Genomic DNA, 19,360 nt, shown 5'->3' with positions numbered 1-19,360 from the left:
CCTTGAACTCACTGAGATCCACCTGCCTCTTCCTGCCAAATGCTGGGATTAAAGGAGTGAGTCACCACCACCCAGCCTAATAATGGATTTTTTAAAAGTGGCACATATATGAAATAGAATACTCTTCAGCCATTTAAAAGAATGATATCGTGCAGGCATGAGAACAGACGTGCTAGAAGAAAGGTTTATATCTGATTTATGCTTTATCCTTGGCTGGGCCTCTGATGCTCTTCCTTCTCTGTATAATTATCATATGAGTTCCACTCTGGTGTATTTTCTGCTTTACTGTATGTTGTGGGTGCTTTGCTTGCCTGCATGTATATCTGTGTATCATGAGCATTCCTGGTGTTCAAGAAGGCTAGAAGAGGGCGTGAGGTCCTCCGGAACTGGAGTTAAAGGTGAGTTGTAAGCCAGCACGTGAGTTCTGGGAGACAAACTTGGAATCACTGGAGAAGCAGTCAGAGCTCTTCATTGCTGAGCCATCTCTCCAGAGCCACTACTGCATCCTTTTAAAGGACTGGATAGAAACTCAAGACTGTTCACACTCGCCTAGCGTGTGTGCTCAAGGCATGCTAGCCCCTTCATCCTTGTATTTGTATACACAGGCATAAAAACACCGCTTAGATGCTTTGCTCAGGGAACAATTTGAGGAATTATTATTAAAGAACTATTCTTGTTTTGTGCAGTTTTAAAACTAAACCTTGTGGCATGCAAGGTACAGGGTTATAACTAGAGACTGCTGACAGCAGAAAAATGAAGGCTTGGCAACGAGGGAGACGTGTCCAGTCCATACAGAGACAAAGCGAACAGACTCTTAGCAGTGTATTCCCTGTGTAGAGAAGAACATGCCACTCTTTCTTAAAGACCTGCAATATGGTTATTATATCACAGTGAACTGTTACGTTGCCTAAGCCACAAGTACACAATACTTAAAAGATAATGGAAATATATTTCTAAAGGTTTTGCATCAAAAAATTATAGTAAAATCCAACTGGGGATATAGCTTGGTGATAAAGTATGTGTTTAATGTTCACAAAGCCCTGAGTTCATTGCCTGAATACACATAATTATAATAAACCACATGTTTGTTAGCAACTAAAGCCATGAGCTCTCAGGAAAATGCAGTTTTCAAGACTGAGTGTCTGAAATACCCATTGTGATGTTCACAGTGGCTAGGGTTGTAAGTGAGAAGCGATAATCCTGAGGACAGTCTCCTTGAATATCCACTGCAATCAAATGAGGCAGGGTGTTATCTTCCACGGCTCACATTTGCACACGCTGATGCACAGTAATGTCACATAACTTGCTCGGAGTGATGAAAGTGATCTTCTGTCTCCACCTTCAAATGAGCAAAGTCAATTTTATTTACCTTTTGCCACCACGACATCAGTGACGTTCGGGTGAACAATATGGAACCAGAGCTTTTATAAGAGAGAAACCAATGCAGATGTCTTAGGAGTGATGCTTTATTTTTCTTTTACACTTACTTGATGTTTGAGTGTGTGTGTGCACATGCCAAAGCATGTGGAGATCAGAGGATAACTTGTGGAAGTCCTTGGGACCAAACACAGATCGTCAGGCTTTGTTTACACTGATTAGTCTGTGTTACTGGCTCTTTTTTGAAGCCAACACTGACTTCTCTCTCTTCTCTCAGCCAGTATTCTGGCTGCTTGGAAGGATATTATAGTCAATCAAAACTTTTAACACTAGTATTCAATTGTTACGTATGTGTGTTTAATTTTAAATTGCATTTATTTGTGTATGTGTATAGGTGTGCATAAACCATGTGTGTGAAGGTCAGGACAGCTTGCAGACGCTAGTTCTCTATTTCCACCCATGTCTTTACCCATCTTGCTAACGTCTACTCAGCTGACTTTTTCCTTTTTATTCAGTCTGGGACCCCAGCTTACAGAATGGTGCCATCTGCATCTAGGGTGGTCTTTCCACCTCAGTTAGCCTAATCTAGATATTCCTCAGAGGTAGACCCAGTGGCTTGTCTCTCAGTGATTCTAGAGCTTAGTACATTGACACTCAACATCAACCATCACAAAGACCTGTGTACTGATGTAAAAGCCCTTGGAGTTATGCATGATAAAGCCACACACTGTGACCATGTGTGTAAAACATGTTATTTATATGTGCATTTATGTACATATAATAAAAACTGGGAGAATATATGACAGGTATGGTCAGTTCTGATGAGGATTTTAGAAACTTTGAAATTTTTAGTTTTTATTTATTTTCCCGTGATCATACAAATTTTGCAGTGTTAAAAAAAACAAAAGTTTAGCTGTCAGTGGTACACCAACACCCACTGCCTGCCCTTGGGTTTCCCAAGAGAGCTTGATAACTAATGGAAGGGATCTGAGAGTGTTATCCTAAGAGGCATTCCAAGTGTTCCTTGTGGTCGTGTAACCAGCCACTGGAGGAAGAGTGAACTGCCCACAAATTCGTGTAATTAGTATTTGGTTAAAATTACTCTAGAGAAGAAATTTTAAGAGTGAGACTACCTTGAATGATGCTGAATTTACTAAATAGCAAAAATTGGAAGTCATGATTGATTCTGTAGGAAATGATCAAATAGCTTAAAAATAAAAACCTCACTTATTTAAAATACACAGAAGAGCTGGGGCACACGTGAATTTGTCTGCAGTTATAGGTGAACGCTTTACTTCTTGGTGGCACACCTGATACTGATCAGTTTGAAACAGCGCAGAGCGTAAAGAGCAAGTCTTGCTATGTTAGTTACAAAGATGGAATATACCCCTTGAAAAACACAAATATTGCATTATTTTTAAGTTTAAGATTGTGATTATAATTTTATAAATATTATTTGGAAAGTTAATATATCACAAATAAAGGGACCTCATTCTAAGAATCCAGGTATAGTTCCATATTAGGAAATCTGATGATGTAATAGATGAGAGAAGAAACACAATCTTTTAATTTTCTGCCCCAAATACACGTGGTAAGATTATTATTTTTAGATTTAAAAACAGGACCCGACCCTCCCACAAGGAAAAGAACCTTCTAAGAGTGGAGCTAGTTCAGTAACATAAACTGCTGTGGCAGGATGTTGGCCAGACCTCAGGAAAGACCAATAGCAGCCATGGTTTGGAACAAGGCTATATAAGTATATTGCCTTCCTGAGGAAAATCTCAAGTGATTTTCAAATTACTCTGAAGATTATTTAGGAAAATAAATGTCAGTATCCAACAAACAAAGCCCAGAGGACTTGCTAAGCCTATTATATTCTTGTCTTCTCGAGCTAAAATACTCAGTGTAGGGCCAACATGTGTATGCTACTTGGCTTTTCAAGTTACTGCAGAAGTGATAGTTTTTCAATAAATAGATAGTTTTATAAAGGAGGATTGAGTGACTTGCTTTTCATTTCAAAAACAAATTCTAGTTTAGACAGACCTAAATTTTCAATATGGCAATCCCCAAAGCTGGAAAGCAGAGGAAACGAGAAACTGTATGGAAATGATAATATTCTGTGACCAGAAGAGCTTTTCTTTAAACTGAGCAACTGCGTATGTGATGTGTAGTGAGTGGCGTGTGTCTGAATCTTCAGCTTCCTTCACTGATACTCTATCTCCTCTCCTGACCACACCCTCATCTCTCCTCCATAATTAGCCTGTCATTCTGTTCCTGTTGCAATCTCAGTAGTTTTAATGAGACATAATTGGTGCTAAGTAAATAATCATTGAATGAGTTAATTCCACAACAGTTTGGAGATCAATAACTGTAATATAAAACGTACTGAGATAATAATAAAGACTGCTCTGTTGGAAATTAGGAAAGGATAAATTAGGAAGTTCATTGACAGCTAACAGTTGTAATCTTTTATAAATAGAAATTAGACCAGGCCGTGGTGGTGCACGTCTTTAATTCCAGCACTCAGGAGGCAGAGACAGGTGGATCTGTGAGTTTGAGGCCAGCCTGGTCAATAGAGCTAGTTCCAGGACAACTAGGGCTGTTAGACAGAGAAACCCTGTCTTAAAAAAAAAAAAAAAAAAAAAAAAACACAAGAGAGTGGGTGGGGTGGAGAAAACGAATACAGAAGTGGGACTTGGGGCTTTTTAAAAATAAATATTTTTATTGAGAACTTCATACAATGTATTTTGGTCTTTCATTCCAAACTCCTCTTTAATTTCTTCCAAATTCACCGCCCCCCCCATTATAACCTATCATATACAATTTGTGTTTCCATTTACTTCTGAATGGGGCCATCCAGTGGTTCATGGTCAACCTAATATGAACCCTTAAAACTGTCTCCCTCCTTCTGAAGCCATCAGCTCTCCTTAGGTCCTCAGTTAGGAATGGGGCTCACGGAGTCCCCCTTACTCCATGTTAGGATGTTGACTACTTTGGTCTTGTTCTGTCAGCCACAGCTGTGGTGGTTTGCTGAGGGTGGTGGTCCTGGCATTTCTAGAAGACTGGCCCCAGTCTTCTGTGACCTCTGGCTCATACTGCCCCTCTTCTGTCATGGGGCTTTGATATAGATGTCCTGTACCCCACGTATTCTCCACCTTTTGACTTGTGACTGTCACTGCGCAGAGAAACTCAAGGTCTGAGCGCTGCATTAACCTACAGGTAGAAAGTATGAATTTGGAGGGCATTTTAATACTATGCACATTGGACAAAACAATAATAGATTCATTCCTAGGGCCTGGGAGCTCCCAGCCATGGGTTCTTGCCCAGATTTACAGTACCAGGCATGTGTTTTCTCCTGTGGAGTGAGCCTTAAATTTGATCAGCAACCGATTGGTTACCCCAAAATATATATCATTCATGACACTGTTGCAGATGTGGTCATTTCTTGCCACTGTGGTCATTACTACAACTCACAGGATTCACACCTGGGTAAGACTGTTGAGTTTCCCTACCACCACCCTGCATAGCATCTTCCAGCACTGTGAGAGCTAACCAGCAAGAAGGAAACTTTCTGTCAGCACTGACTTGATCTCTATTTGTCCTGTGACCATTGTATCCAGGCGGGTCTTTAGCAGTAGGGCTTACCGTCAAGTTCTGGGCAAGCAGAAGCAATAGCCTATATTGGTTGTTTTGTTTGTTTGTTTGTTTTTGGTTATTTTTTTGCGGGGGAGGTCTCTCTGAAATACCTCTTACCACCAACTACAGGAGAGGTAATCAACACACGGCACTGAGCTTTTTATTTACTTCTAGAACAAATATGATCCCCTTATAGGGTTATTTCAATTAAACTCTTTCATATGGATTAATTATTATATATACACGTGGGGGGGGTGAGAGAGAGATTAAAAATAGTAGGTTTCTAGAGGGCTTTTTCAGATATCCTTAGCATTAGTTATACCCCTTTCTGCCCTCCCCTTCCACCCTTTCCTGTATAAACATAAACCTACCTCCCCATTACTCCTTTCTATTTCAGTCCCAGTGTTCAGCTGTCCCCCTCCCTTAAGATCCTAGCTTCCTTGAACTCTCTTCTGATGTCTAACAGCCCTTGGCATCAGACTGTGATCACGACTGTTGTGATCACTGACTGTGATCTTTTTAGATCTTTCTTTTATCTGACATTAACTGGTTTTGTTCTTTTTAAAAATAATATGATATGATGGCCCGGGTGGCCTGCAAGCCAGGCAGAAGCTGCCGCCGGAGCAGTACAGGGTCCCCTGGCAAGCGGCAGAGTCAGGCGGCTGGATACGGTGGACGGCAGAATAAATGGACATAAGGCTAAACATAAAGCTAGACATTTATTACTTAAAGAAAGGAAAACATAGACAAACATAGAGAAAACAAAGACATACATATACACACAGACAACACATACACACACACACACACACACACACACACACGTGTGCGCGCGCGCACACCATGAGAGAGAGAGAGAAGATGGCTGCGGGGGAGGCCCAAAAGTGGCTGGGTGGGCGTGGTTAGTTCTTAAAGTGGCAGCAGAAGACTAACAACTGGAATATTTTAAGTGATTTGCTTTATAAACAGAACGACCTAAGATGTGTAATGATTTACAAAGAAGCCTTAGGTGGTCAGAAAAGGAGTGAATTAGGACAATAATTACACTACAGATGTAGCTTTCCTTTGTTAATTCTGCATTTTTCCTTGGTTTTCTAGTGGTTTCACCTGCTGCTCTAAATTTTCTTCACACGTTCACGTTTCCTCAGGACCGCATGCCCCTTAGTGGCAGAACTAAGAATTTTTCCCCAGTGTTAATGACTCACCAAAGATAACTTTCCCCCCTTTCATTTCATGTAAACAAATAGTTATTACTCTGATCTTTCTTACCCATTAATGGTTTTTTGTTGTTTTTGGGTTTTGTTTTCTGAGACAGGGTTTCTCTGTGCAAGAGCCTTAGCTATCCTGGAACTCGGTTTATAGTCCAGGTTGTATTAAAAGTTCTTTTTTTACAGTTCTTCACACTTTATAGCACAATGTCTCTACATCTTACCTTCTTTTGAATGTTTCAAGAATAAGAAAATGGTTAAACACAAAGGAGTTTGTGTAGGGCCCAGGCCTTCCCTTGCTCCCTGGGATGCAAATCAAGGATTGTTTTGGCTAACCAGCTAAAGCTTCCTGCTAAGTTCTGTGCTCTGCTCTGCTAGCCTGGTGAATTAGCCTCAGGGCTTGTTCTATCTTTGGTGTGGTAATTTCCAACTTGCCCAGGAGAGCTCACTGCGCCAGGGTCATTTTCACCTGTCTGTCACAGCCCCGCACCTCTTGCCCACCTGCCTGCGGAGGAGGAGTTCCCACAAGGCGCCAGTTCCCCCAACCCCCTCTGGCTGGGAGGGGTTTTCTCTTCTGGGGCCAAAGTATATTAACTCTGGATAAAGCTAAATAAATTGGCATTCGGCTATTCTTAACGAATGACCCGGACTCTCTATGTGTGTGTGTCTTATGTTTAACCCTCAGGCCCTAGCCCAGCTCGTGGAAAGTACCAGGAGGGAGGCGTAGAGTCGGGTGATCCCACAAGTTTGTACTAGTGGGGAAGATGTGACAAGATACTTGTGCTTCTTTTAAGATGAGTTCATTTGGTCTGCATGTCAGACCCTCTTCATCTTCTTGAGCCACGATTTCATCTCACAATGTAAAATTTCCTTACTTGTAGTTGAATAACTACAGCCATCAACTCAGATCTTTGGCCACTGTCATGTTTTAAAGAAAAGTAGTATGGTCCCATTAAATACAATTAAGAAAATCAGAAAAAGGAAAATTAACTCTTTTTTAAATTTTCTTTTTTTTTTTTATTGAGTTCTACGTTTTTCTCTGCTCCCCTCCCTGCCTCTCCCCTTCCCTTCAATCCTCTCCTAAGGTCCCCATGCTCCCAATTTACTCAGAAGATCTTGTCTTTTTCTACTTCCCATGTAGATTAGTCCTCATTGTTGTCTAGGTTCTCTGGGATTGTGGTTTATAGGCTGGTTTTCTTTGCTTTATGTTTAAAAACCACTTATGAGTGAATACATATGATAATTGTCTTTCTGGGTCTGGGTTATCTCACTCAATATGATGTTTTCTAGCCACATCCATTTGCCTGCAAATTTCAAAATGTCATTTTTTTTCTGCTGTGTAGTACTCCATTGTGTAAATGTGTCACATTTTCCTTATCCATTCTTCGGTCAAGGGGCATTTAGGTTGTTTCCAGGTTCTGGCTATGACAAACAATGCTGTTATAAACATAGCTGAACACATGTCCTTGTGGCATGATTGAGCGTCCTTTGGATATATACCCAAAAGTGGCATTACTGGGTCTTGAGGAAGGTTATTTCCTAATTTTCTGAGAAATCGCCACACTGACATCCAAAGAGGTTGTACCAGCTTGCATTCCCACCAACAATGTTAGAAGTGTTTCCTTTACCCCACATCCTCTCCAACATAAGTTGTCAACAGTGTTTTTGATCTTGGTCATTCTTACAGCTGTAAGATGGACTCTCAGAGTTGTTTTTATTTTCATTTCTCTGATGTCTAAATGATGTTGAACATTTCCTTAAGTGTCTTTCAGCCATTTTAGATTCCTCTGTTGAGATTCCTCTGTTTAGGTCTGTACTCCATTTTTTTTTTATTGAACTATATGTTGTTTTGATGACCAATTTCTTGAGTTCTTTGTATATTTTGGAGATCAGACCTCTGTCTGATGTGGGGTTGGTGAAGATTTTTTCCCATTCTGTAGAGATGGGGAAAGATCTTAAAGGCTAGGGTCACAACCAGAAAATGTAAGAAAATTAACTCTTAATCTCAACTAACAGACTAGTTGACAGGCTTTGGCAGTTGACAGGTTTTCCAAATCCATTCTTAGGTAGTTAGACCATGTAGCAGGACTTTCCCTTGCGTCTGTCTTTAGCATTGCCCCTCATGTTAGGTCTGTTATGACTGTAACTTTAAATGACCACATACTAGCCTATTTTTTATTACTTACGATAAAAGTGTAAATGGTGTGCTGTTTCTTTAAACACAACTCTGAAGGATAAATGGTTATTTCCCTTTGATACTTTAAGATAGGAATTCACGTAGCCTAGGCTGACCTGAAACTTGCTGCTCAGCTGAGTAGGACCTTTAACTCTTGGTTCTCTTGCCCACACCTTTCAAGTGCTGGGATTACAGGCTTTCAGTGCCCACACCCAGCTCTGGGAAAACAATAATTATAATAAAATTGTGAACATTTTTTTTACCTAATTTATAAAATCAATGCCTATTGTTTTTAAACATGAACATGAAACTTGAAGGAACTGGTTGCTAATTGAGATAGTAAAATATTTCAGATAATTAGAAGCAAGTTGGATAATTATTTATTGTTGGATGAAAAATCTTTACCATAAATCTTAATGTTAATACTGTATTCTCTTGTAGATCATGGAGCTTTGTGGTGCAACAAGACTTGGTTACTTTGGAAGAAGTCAGTTCTACATCGCTTTGAAACTTGTGGCTGTTGCCCAGTCTGGTTTCCCATTAAGAGTGGAAAGTATAAACACAGGTAAATGTGACATACCTGAGGTACAAAATGAAGGTAGTCTTCTAATTACAAATGAAGCCAAAGTCAATGTACTTTTTAGTTTTTCTAATATTATAATGGCCCTTGTGACTTTGAAGTGCCATGACCTAATTGTCACTTGTTGATATGTGAGAATATTAGAAAAACATATCTATCTTATATATGTTACATTGAAGAATATGCTTAACCTTCTAATGAATGCTATGCTTTTTAAGTTTTAATTTTATTTGTGTGTATGAATGTTTGACCTACGTGTATGCCCATGCACCATGTGTGTGCCTGGTGCCTGTGGAGGTTGAAAGAGGGCATTGGATCCTCTAGAATTGGAGTTAAGGACAGTTGTAAGCCACCATGTGGGTGCTAGGAATTGAACCAGGGTCTTCTGCAAGAGTAACAAGTAACAAAATTGCCAAGCAATCTTCCAGCCTGCTCCATCTTCCAGCCCCCTGTGCAATATGTATTTGATGACAATGGTAGAATGACTGTTTTTAGAGTTCATTAAAATTTGCCTAGAAAGAATTTAGGCAAATACTTTTATAAAGGTAAATGATAGTGACCTCTATATGTAGCTTCCTTATTTTATTCTTTTCTATCGTGTTTTTTAGTACGTGTTTATGGGGTGGGGGTGAGTGTAGGGCCTTATCCATGCTAGTCAAGTGTTTTCTCAGTGGGCAATAATCCTAGTCCTCATTTTATTTTGAGACAAGTTCTCACTAAGTTTCCCAGGATGGCCTTGATTTTATTCTGTAACTAACTTAGGCTGGCCTTGTTTGCTACTGTCCCAAGTAGCTGGAATTATAGGACTGAGCCACTCAGACCAGCTTCTTTTCCTATCTTATATTTGCTGGTGCTTTGCTTAGGAAGAGGTTCCATTCCAACCTTAGAACAAGGTCTGGTTAGAGTTGACAAGATGGCTTATTTGCCATTGAGGTGTTGACAGCCTGTTTGAAGCCATTGGGCCCATGTGGTAGAAGGAAAAAATGGACTTCACGTAGTGTCCTTTGACCTCCCCACATATATATCATGGTGCTCATGCACATGTATTCACATGAGTGCTCATACACACATGGTAGGGGTGAATAAGAGAACAAATCTACCAAAAAAAAAAAACCCTTTCTGGTTAATAGAGATAATATTAAAGTATTAGTAAACTGAAACTTCATTTTCTCACCTTACAATGTTTGCCTCAGATAATTCATTTTTTGTTTTACTAGAGACTTGTTGATATAAAAGAAAATACACATTCTATAAAGAGAGATGCCTAAGTGTAGTTTCATATTTTTCATGAGAAAGTATGAGTTTCTGCAATTTTCAGATACTTCAGTCTTCCTGTGTAGCCTGGGCTGGCCTCAGACTCAGGTGCTGGAACGCCTGTATGCTAAGTTTACAGGTGCTTGCCCACAGGCCTGATAAAATGGATACTATTTGAAGAATTAGCTTAGTCTCCTGTCACCTGGAAGTTCTCACTGTAGCCCATCCTCTGGCTTGTCACCCACTCTTCTGTTGAAAGCTTAAGTTCTCAGAGAATTTTGGATTCTTTATATCCTTACCAGATAGGCTTAGCAGTTTTATTCCTTTAGGTTGGGGATCTATAGAGAAGCAAAGCCATGCCAAGCTTGAGGGACACACATCTTTAATCCTAGCAGAGGCAGGCAGATCTCTGAGGTTTTGAAGCCAGCCTGGTCTGCTTAGCAAGTTCCAGCCCACCAAGACTACATAGTAAGACCCTGTCTCAATAAAATAAAATAGATATGAAACTAATTGTGTTGGCCAAAAGTACACCTTACTTTGAAAATGGTTCTGTAGTTGTATTGCTCTAAATTATGAGTTACTGTTAGCCTGAAACACAGTGTCAGTTTTTATCCTCTACCCAAAATTGGTAGAGAGCCCTGGCAGTTAAAAGGCAGTGGTGGTGAACACCTTTAATCCTGGTACTAAGAAGGCAGAGGCAGGAAGATCTCTGAATTTTAGACCAACCTGGTCTGCAGAATGAGTTCCAGGACAGCCAGGTCTGCCCAGAGAAACCCTGTCTCTACCAGCAAAAAACTGATGGAGAATATTGGCAATAGGAAAGTAATAAGCCAGACTGAAGTGGGTAGATAGAAAATCATGTACTCAGGGGGGCATGCTGGGCACACAAGGAATTTCCTTCTAAATTAAGCGAGTCTCAGACTTTGGGGAACAGCCTATCCTTCAGTCAGGGCTCGACATCTTACTTAAAACCCCTAGTGCAAGTAGAAGCAGCCTAGGCTATGGTTCTGGGTGATCCTGAGTGACCCTGTCACTACTCAGCACTCTCAGAACCTCAGGCTCTTTGTAAGTAGGAACTTTGCAGGATCCACGCAGTTACCCCCCCCACACACACACACAGAGTAGCCATTTACATACTCTTGCTTGCCACCCATCAAAGAATATTTTTGTTTTATCATGTCTTTGGTAAGATTCTTCCTAAATTGTCCCAAGAAGGAGAATGATCTAAATTTAGTAGTGATAGTTAATATCTAATTCACCTCCTATTTCATCTTTTCATATGGGTGTCCTTTTTATTTGACATAATACAGATCAAACATACCTAATGGGACACTAACATTACTCTCCAAAGGTTTATACCATCTCTGATTGGGGTTTTTATGAGATGCCAGCTTATCAAAACCATAAAAATAAGCAGACTTTCTATAAACTGTGAACCGTTAACACTTTTGTTCCAAGTATTTCAGGTAAGAAGTACTGACTGTCATCATTTTGTGGTTAACAGTAAAGGATCTTCCTCTTCCACGATTTGTGGCTTCAAAGAATGAACAAGAATCTCGCCACGCAGCCTCCTACTCTTCGGACTCTGAAAGCCAGGGCTCTTACTCTGGTGTGATTCCTCCTCCTCCTGGCAGGGGGCAAGTTAAGAAGGGACCTGGAAGCCATGATGCGGTTCAGCCTCGTCCATCTGCAGATCAGCAGGTAGGCACATGCTTGGAAATGTCTTCAGCCAGTGTCCTGGGAGGGGGTTACTTACAAACACCTGTTTGTATTTGTTAATTAAAATGTCACCGCAAAATGAAAATTTTTAAAGAACATTTTTCCCTAGGAACCTGCATCTCCAGTAGTTTCACCCCAGCAGTCCCCACCAGCTTCTCCACACACTTGGAGGAAACATAACCGCCATCCCAGTGGGGGAAATAGTGAGAGACCTCTCACAGGACCAGGGCCGTTCTGGTCACCTTTTGGTGATGCACAATCAGGTATTTTGAAATTCTTTAGAAATACTATTTTTAATTTTGTAAATTAAAGGAAATCATTAGCATTCCTCTAAGAATTACCCCAAATCATTTTTCCTTATAAATTAAGGTAAATAAAAGCAAAACCATTTATGAAGTTTGTAGGTAGATGCAAACTGCTTTGGAAAGTAGTAGTTACATCTGTGATGCTTAGGCAAAAGTTTATGGGTGCCAGGTAGCCTGGTGGTACAATGAATAATTATTTCCTACAATCTTGGATGTATAGGGATTTTAATATTGACAAGGAAAACACAAAATAACTAAAAAGCTTTAAATGAAACAGTTTTAAATGAAGCAGCAAGGATTCTATTTTTTTACAGTGATAGAGAAAGGGAGACTATCACAGTGCATACACGATACTCCATTGTGATGTGTGAGTCATTCTGGTAACTTCTTGTCTCTTTAAACACGAGTCAGCGTGGTCATCCGTTCTCCTTTTAGGCTCTTCTGCTGGTGATGCCGTGTGGTCTGGGCATTCTCCCCCTCCACCTCAAGAAAACTGGGTCAGTTTTGCAGATACTCCACCAACCAGTACTCTTTTAACCATGCATCCTGCTTCTGTCCAGGTGTGACATTTTATTGGAATTGCATTTTTATTTGCTTCATTCTAAAGTCGCTGCAGTCATTGTTTTTATATTTTGCTATTGCAGATTTTACAAATGCAAGTTCACTCTTATCTAAAAGAAAAAAGTGAGAACTCTGCTCTGTGCTGTTTCTTCAAGTCTGTTACCCACGGAGTGTCTCACTAAGTTCTGGCTGGTTTTATTTCTGTTTCTGATTCCCTAGTGAAGTTTTAAAAGATTTCTGCATCTGGGAATATATTCGCTTGGCTTTCTTAGCACATTTTTCATAACTTTCTGTTGCTTACATAAATGCTGCCATCCTACATGTTTATATACTCACTGTGCGAAAACATATCCAGTAACCTGACCATAACAATATGTGGTTTGCTGATGACTTCTTACCTTTTAAATATCCTCAAAAAGGTAAATTTTACTTTCATGGGAAAGCACCTAGCAATCTTGGTCCATGTAAGCATTTAGATAGACTGCTGTACTGAGGGACAATGTTTCATTGCAGGACCAGACAACAGTACGAACTGTAGCCTCAGCTACAACTGCCAATGAGATTCGTAGGCAGTCCAGTAGTTGTGACGACCCCTGGAAAATAACCGATGAACAGAGACAGTATTACATAAATCAGTTTACAACCATTCAGCCTGACCTGAACGGATTTATTCCAGGTGAGTCACAGACAACTGAAGTTCTTGTAGGTGGACTAGGACAAAGTCTCCGTTTCATTATCTTAGACGTTGTTTTGTTGATCCTAGATTTTAATTATTGCTCACATTTTTTGTCTAAAAGGACTTTATAGTTACTGGGAAACAAAAACATGACATTTTCACATTATAATGGTACCTTTTCCCTAGTCTAAGACTGTTACATTCTCTTCTTGCGTCTGTGTTCAGAATAACATTAAATAAACTGTTTTAATATTTCAGGATCTGCAGCTAAAGAATTTTTTACAAAATCAAAACTTCCCATTCTTGAACTTTCTCATATTTGGTAAGTGTAATCTATTAGTTCATGTGGGTTGTTTCCAAAGGATTTCTAGCGCCTTAAAACTAGGACTAGACCGCCTAGGTACTGGTGGGGAAGTCAGTGTGTCCAAGGCCAGTGAGCCTCTTTCTGGGAGAGAAATAAACAAGGCTAGTTAAGACGTTCTTGTGACTTAGAACTAAAGCTGTGTTGACTGCCCCGTTGTTAGTGTACTGAGTGCAGAAAAGGATGCTATTGTGCCTGTCAATTTTTCCTGGTGTTTATGAAGTTTATATCTAGCCAAAAACAGGAATAGTGCTTAGCTCTTGTGTATAGATTAGGACTCTCAAGATAGCTGCCACATAATTGGAATTAGTCCTCAGAACACAAATTATAACCTCAAATTACTTTTAAAAATTGAATAACCAGATAAACATTATTTCTACTTTATATCATTATTCTTTCTTGAGACCAGGCATAGTGGTACAGACTTTGTAATTATAGCTTTCAAGAGTCAGAGATGGGTGGGTTGTGAGTTTAAGGTCAGCTTGAGCTATATAGTGAGACTTTGTCTCAAAAAATAGAGCACATGCACGTGAGTTCAGTGTAGGGGGCAAAGACAGCAGAGCAGAGGCCGTATTTTTCTATTAAACTTTAACCATCCTGTTTCCTTAAAGTGTAAAACTGTTGAACTTTGATAATAAAAGCAGAATTTTAAATAATTTCTTGGAGTTTATTTTATATACCTCACTTGAACTAAACTCTTACTAAAGTGCATTGGTAGTTAATATTTTGGTGACTTTAATTTTGGAGACTATTTTTCCTGTTGTCCTCTGAGAATGCTGAGCATGCAGGCACGTTGACAGGATCCTACCATGAGCACTCAGATACCGATCGCTTGGTTCTGTGCTACAGTTGTTATTTGCTTTCTTATACCTCTTTGCACATATGGGATTTTTTTTTTAATACTTCCTTGTGGGAGAAATTTTTGTCCACTTTTTTTTTTTTCAGTAAATGAGGGGCTCCAAAGCAAAGTGTGGTGATAACAGGCTTGTCTTCCAGGGAACTCTCAGACTTCGATAAAGATGGCGCCTTGACACTGGATGAGTTTTGTGCTGCTTTTCATCTGGTGGTTGCTAGGAAGAATGGCTATGACTTACCGGAAAAACTCCCTGAGAGCCTGATGCCCAAGCTGATTGATTTGGAAGATTCAGCAGGTGAGAGAGACTGGCAGCCACAGAGAACTGCTTAGTCAGTGGTTCTCACCGTGCTAATGCTGAGATCCTTAAATAAATACAGCTCCTCATGCTGTGCTGGCCACCAACCATAAAATTATTTTCATTGCTACTTAATAACTGTAATTTTGCTACTGTTATGAACTGTAACGTGAATAATTTTGAAGATAGAGTTTTGTCAAGGGTCATGACTCACAGGTTAAGAACCACTGGCTTAGATGAACCTAATACTTCATTTTGTAAAGGAAATTAAGATAGATGTTAAAATGAAGTTTAATAGTTAAACATTTTTATCAAGATCACACATTTGGCTAAGCATAGTGGTACACAACTTTAATCCCAGCAAAGGCAAATAGATCTCTTGAGTTTGAGGCCAGCGTGGTCTACATATCAAGTTCCAGGCTGGCCAGAGCTTCATACTAAGACCCTGGTTTGAAAAAAAAAAGAAGAAGAAGTAAATAAAAGTGCTTGATTTGTCAAGCTACAATGGATAGACTGAATTTGGATGATTAGGTGTTCAGCTTTAACAGAGGTCCAGAAAGCTGGACATGGTGTGTCACTCTGGGAATTCCAGCCTCTGGGAAGCCGTGACAGGATTAGACTGTGTCCCAAGGTAAAGTGAGAAAAGTACACAGAAAAGCTTTCTTTTCACCCGTGGGAGGATAAGACTGGAGGAGAGTTGTGCGCTGCTGCTTGCTGTCCACGGTTTCTGACTGCACGGGCGCTGTCTAAAGGACGTAATGGCGAGCACCATGAGCTTTCCCAGTCAGTCTGTCTTCAGGCTTCTGCTGTAATTAATAAACATGGGGTTATTTTGAAGACTTAAGAAATCTGGAAATTTTAAATTTGATCTTAGATTAATACTATTATGTATTATGATATATATGTAATCATTAACAAATAGCAGAAAAAGTAGATGCCTGTTTACTGGTATCTTTCTTCAAAAGGAGGGAGACTATAATTGTTGAATATATAATTTTCTTCTGAGTGAAGGAAAGACAATAGGCAGTCACATTCCCAGTGAACTCAATTGTAAAGCTGTTCATTGTCTTCAGTGCTCTTTGTCCAAGCTTTCTTTCAGGTATGCTGACAAAAGGTCGTACTTTAAAGAGGGGAATTAAAGAAGAATTTAACACTTTAGTAGCTATTTGTTAATGTAGGGGCCATATGTCCGTGATCTGCCTTTCGTATCTGTCACACAGAAGCAATCATATATGGTTACTTTCCTCCAGACAACTGTTCCTTTGGGCAAATTTGAACTCAGTCTTCTCTGATTCGTTAAAAAAAATTTTAATTTTTTTTCTTTTTAAATGAAAAATTCTCTAGTATTTTGGTTGTGATTACATTAAATCTGTAAATTGCATTTGGTAGAATGGTCATTCTCACACTGTTAGTTCTACTGACCCATGAATATGAGGAGTCTTTCCTGATTCTAGTGTCTTTCTCAATCTCTTTCTTCAGGAAGGAAGTTTTTATCGTAGAGGGCTTTCATCTCTTAGTTAGCTGTATACTCCAGTATTTTATTGTCTTTGACACTGTTGTAAATGAGTGTGTGCCCATTCTCTTTCTCAGTGTTTGTTGTTGATGTATAGAAAGACTACTGATTTTGGTGCGCTGCTATTTTGTTGAACAAGTTTTTCTGGTGGAAGTTTTGGAATCTCTCATGTATGGTATATCGTCTGCAGATGAGGATAATTTGACAAATTATTTTCCTGTTTAGATCCCTTTAATTTCCTTCTCTTTCCTTGTGGCTTCAGCTAGTGCTTCTAGGACTATTGAAAAGGAAAGGGATGGTGGGCAGTCCTTTTTATTCCTTAATAGGATTGCTTTAAGTTTTTATCCATTTAAGATAATATTGGCTCTGGAGTTCACATATGTAGTCTTTATTAGGTTGAGGTATAGTCCCTCTAGACCTACTTTCTCTAGAACTTCTATCATGAAAGCATGTTGGATTTTGTCAAAGACCTTTTCTGAATCTATTAATAATCATGTGATTTTTGTCTTAAGTCATTTATATGATTTTCTGTATTTATTTACTTACATATGTTGAATGAACCCTGCATTTCTACAATAGAGCCAGCATGATCATGGTAGTCAGTCTAGTGACTTATTTTGACTAGAAAGTTGAAATTTTACATGCTTTTGAGGTTATTTGACATGTCTGTGCCTCTCAAAGCATTTGACTTGAAGCTTCTTGTTGGTTATGTCAGTGCCTGGCGGGTCACAAATTGAATATGTAAGTCAGTGGTCATATTTTTGAAATGACTGTTTCAGAGCAAGTAGATTCCAACTGTATTCTGACTCCACAACACACTGCTCATATGATGCTGAAAAAAGAGAAAGGGGTGATCACTTCTGTTTCCTTCTCCATTGTCATTGCTGTGTGTGGTAGAACTGGGTGTGTGCTTCTCTGTTGTTCTTATGTACGACATAAAGCCCCTGGACTCTTAACTAGGACTTTGATGAATTCTTTTTAAAGTAAGGAAGAGAAGGTACTGAACATTTCATGAGTAGTTCACTAAAAATCCTAATAAATCCAAACTTAAGATTATATTAATCAAATTAATCATTGTTTCTTTTTGTATTCTGCCAGAATTTTTAACATAATGGCATACAGACCGAGAAATCAATTTGTACACAAATTCAATCATATAATATATCCCTAGTTTTCTCCTTGTAATATCAGACAGATACCTTGGCACTTCATGACATGCAGTGCTAAGTAGCAGATTCTTTTTCATAGAACATATTTCATAATATGGATGTGCCTTTACCAGTTTCCTACTGATGAATTTTTATATTTCTTTTCAGTTTGCATTTAAAGCAACATTACAGTGAGCCTACTTAAACATTTATCTTTCTTTTGTTTTGTTTTTTTGTTTTTGTTTTTTTTTCGAGTCAGGGTTTCTCTGTAGTTTTGGAGCCTGTTCTGTCTGGAACTTGATCTTGTAGACCAGGCTGGCCTTGAACTCACAGAGACCCTCCTGCCTCTGCTTCCCAAATGCTGGTACTAAAGACGTACACCACCACCCCCCAGCTTTATCTTTGTTTTGAAAATTCATTATTGAAGTTTCCCCCCAGTTGTTTCCACCTACAGCAACTGATACTGTTGGGGGCATAGAACTTTTAGGAGAGAGGCAGGTTGACAGGTTTTACTCTCTTGCTGGAACACTCTGGCAGGTAAGAGTAAAATTACCCTCCTTTCTCTAGGAGGCTGAAGTCTTGAGGCGTGACATTGTGGATGGGCAGGACACTGCACTGAGTATCGCAGGGACCAGAATTGAAGGAGATGCTGTTGATTTCTAGAGCTTCTCAGACACTTGAAGGTTTCCAGAACACGAGTCTTTTCTTTCTTATGCCATTGGTTGTTCTGTGAATAGCGTGGGGAAGAAGCAAGGGGACAGGTTTGCCTGTTTATCCCAGCAATAATTCTTTGGTTTCCTCGGACAGCCCCTTTTCAACTTACTTATCTTAAAACCTTTGTATATTCTCAAAAACTATGGACTCCAAGAGCTTTTCTTAGTGAATTAAATAATTACTTAATAATAATAATTTATTTTTCCTTTGTTTCTTCCCCAGGACCCATGTTTTAAAAATACTTATGACTTCATTTAAAAATAACACCAATAAACTTTTTACATGTTAACTTAAATATTTTATGAAAATATTTTCCAAAATGTGCCATTTATGAAAAAGGTGTCATTGTTTTTCCTCTTGCAAATTTCTGTAACAACTGACAGTGGTGCCAGCCAGCTTGTTGGATTGCTTTCTTCAATCTGTTGGGTTTATTATTTATTCATGGTAAATTAGGAGTCCAAAAGGCTAAACCCCACAAACCAAGTTCTGTTGACTGCCTGACTCTAAATAAATAGTCTACAAACCAAGAAGACTGCTCTGTGTGTGTTTGGTGGTAGTGGTTGTTTCAGATGGTGCTGGGAATCAAACTGGTGGCTCACACATGTTAGCAAGTGTTCCACCACTCAGGGCAGGGCACTCCCAGCCCAGGGTAGTTTTTGGTTTTGTTTGGTTTGATTTGATTTTTAAGGCAGAATCATATATATCCCAAGTTAGACTCTAATTGTGTAGTAGAATATTAATTTTAAACTTCTGATCCTCCTGTCTACTAAGATATAGGCATGTACACCTATATCTTACACCCAGTTGGTTTATGCAGGACTGAGATATGAGCCCGGAACTTCTAGCAAGATCTCTACAAACTGTTATGGCTCCAAACTCTAGAGTATTTTTATCATTAGAAAATCAGAAGAAGAAGAAGATTTTATTACACATGGAAATTCAATGAAATTCAAATTTAATGCTCATCAATAAAACTGAATT

The 19,360-nt window shown here is 39.2% G+C and overlaps 1 protein-coding gene across 12 annotated transcripts in view; it reads left to right on the top strand.

The window, feature by feature from the left end:
- The window catches only part of Reps1 (RALBP1 associated Eps domain containing 1), a 73,827-nt gene that overhangs the window by 30,053 nt on the left and 24,414 nt on the right, over positions 1 to 19,360 (top strand). For 8 of the 12 annotated variants that reach the window (XM_087911634.1, XM_087911647.1, XM_087911629.1 and 5 more), the window contains exons 2-8: positions 8,839 to 8,962; positions 11,736 to 11,932; positions 12,060 to 12,213; positions 12,691 to 12,815; positions 13,330 to 13,492; positions 13,751 to 13,814; positions 14,850 to 15,004. In XM_087911634.1, coding sequence (XP_087767760.1) covers positions 8,839 to 8,962; positions 11,736 to 11,932; positions 12,060 to 12,213; positions 12,691 to 12,815; positions 13,330 to 13,492; positions 13,751 to 13,814; positions 14,850 to 15,004 — 982 coding nt within the window. The remainder of the gene's footprint in view (positions 1 to 8,838; positions 8,963 to 11,735; positions 11,933 to 12,059; positions 12,214 to 12,690; positions 12,816 to 13,329; positions 13,493 to 13,750; positions 13,815 to 14,849; positions 15,005 to 19,360) is intronic. The other 4 variants (XM_087911645.1, XM_087911641.1, XM_087911649.1 and 1 more) reach the window with 1 other exon arrangement.

Source organism: Myodes glareolus, chromosome 1, assembly GCF_982192425.1.
Source record: "Myodes glareolus chromosome 1, mMyoGla1.1, whole genome shotgun sequence".
NCBI classification, from domain to species: Eukaryota; Metazoa; Chordata; class Mammalia; order Rodentia; family Cricetidae; genus Myodes; species Myodes glareolus.
Note: the sequence above shows the minus strand (reverse complement) of the source record. Positions and strands in the feature narration are given on the sequence as shown.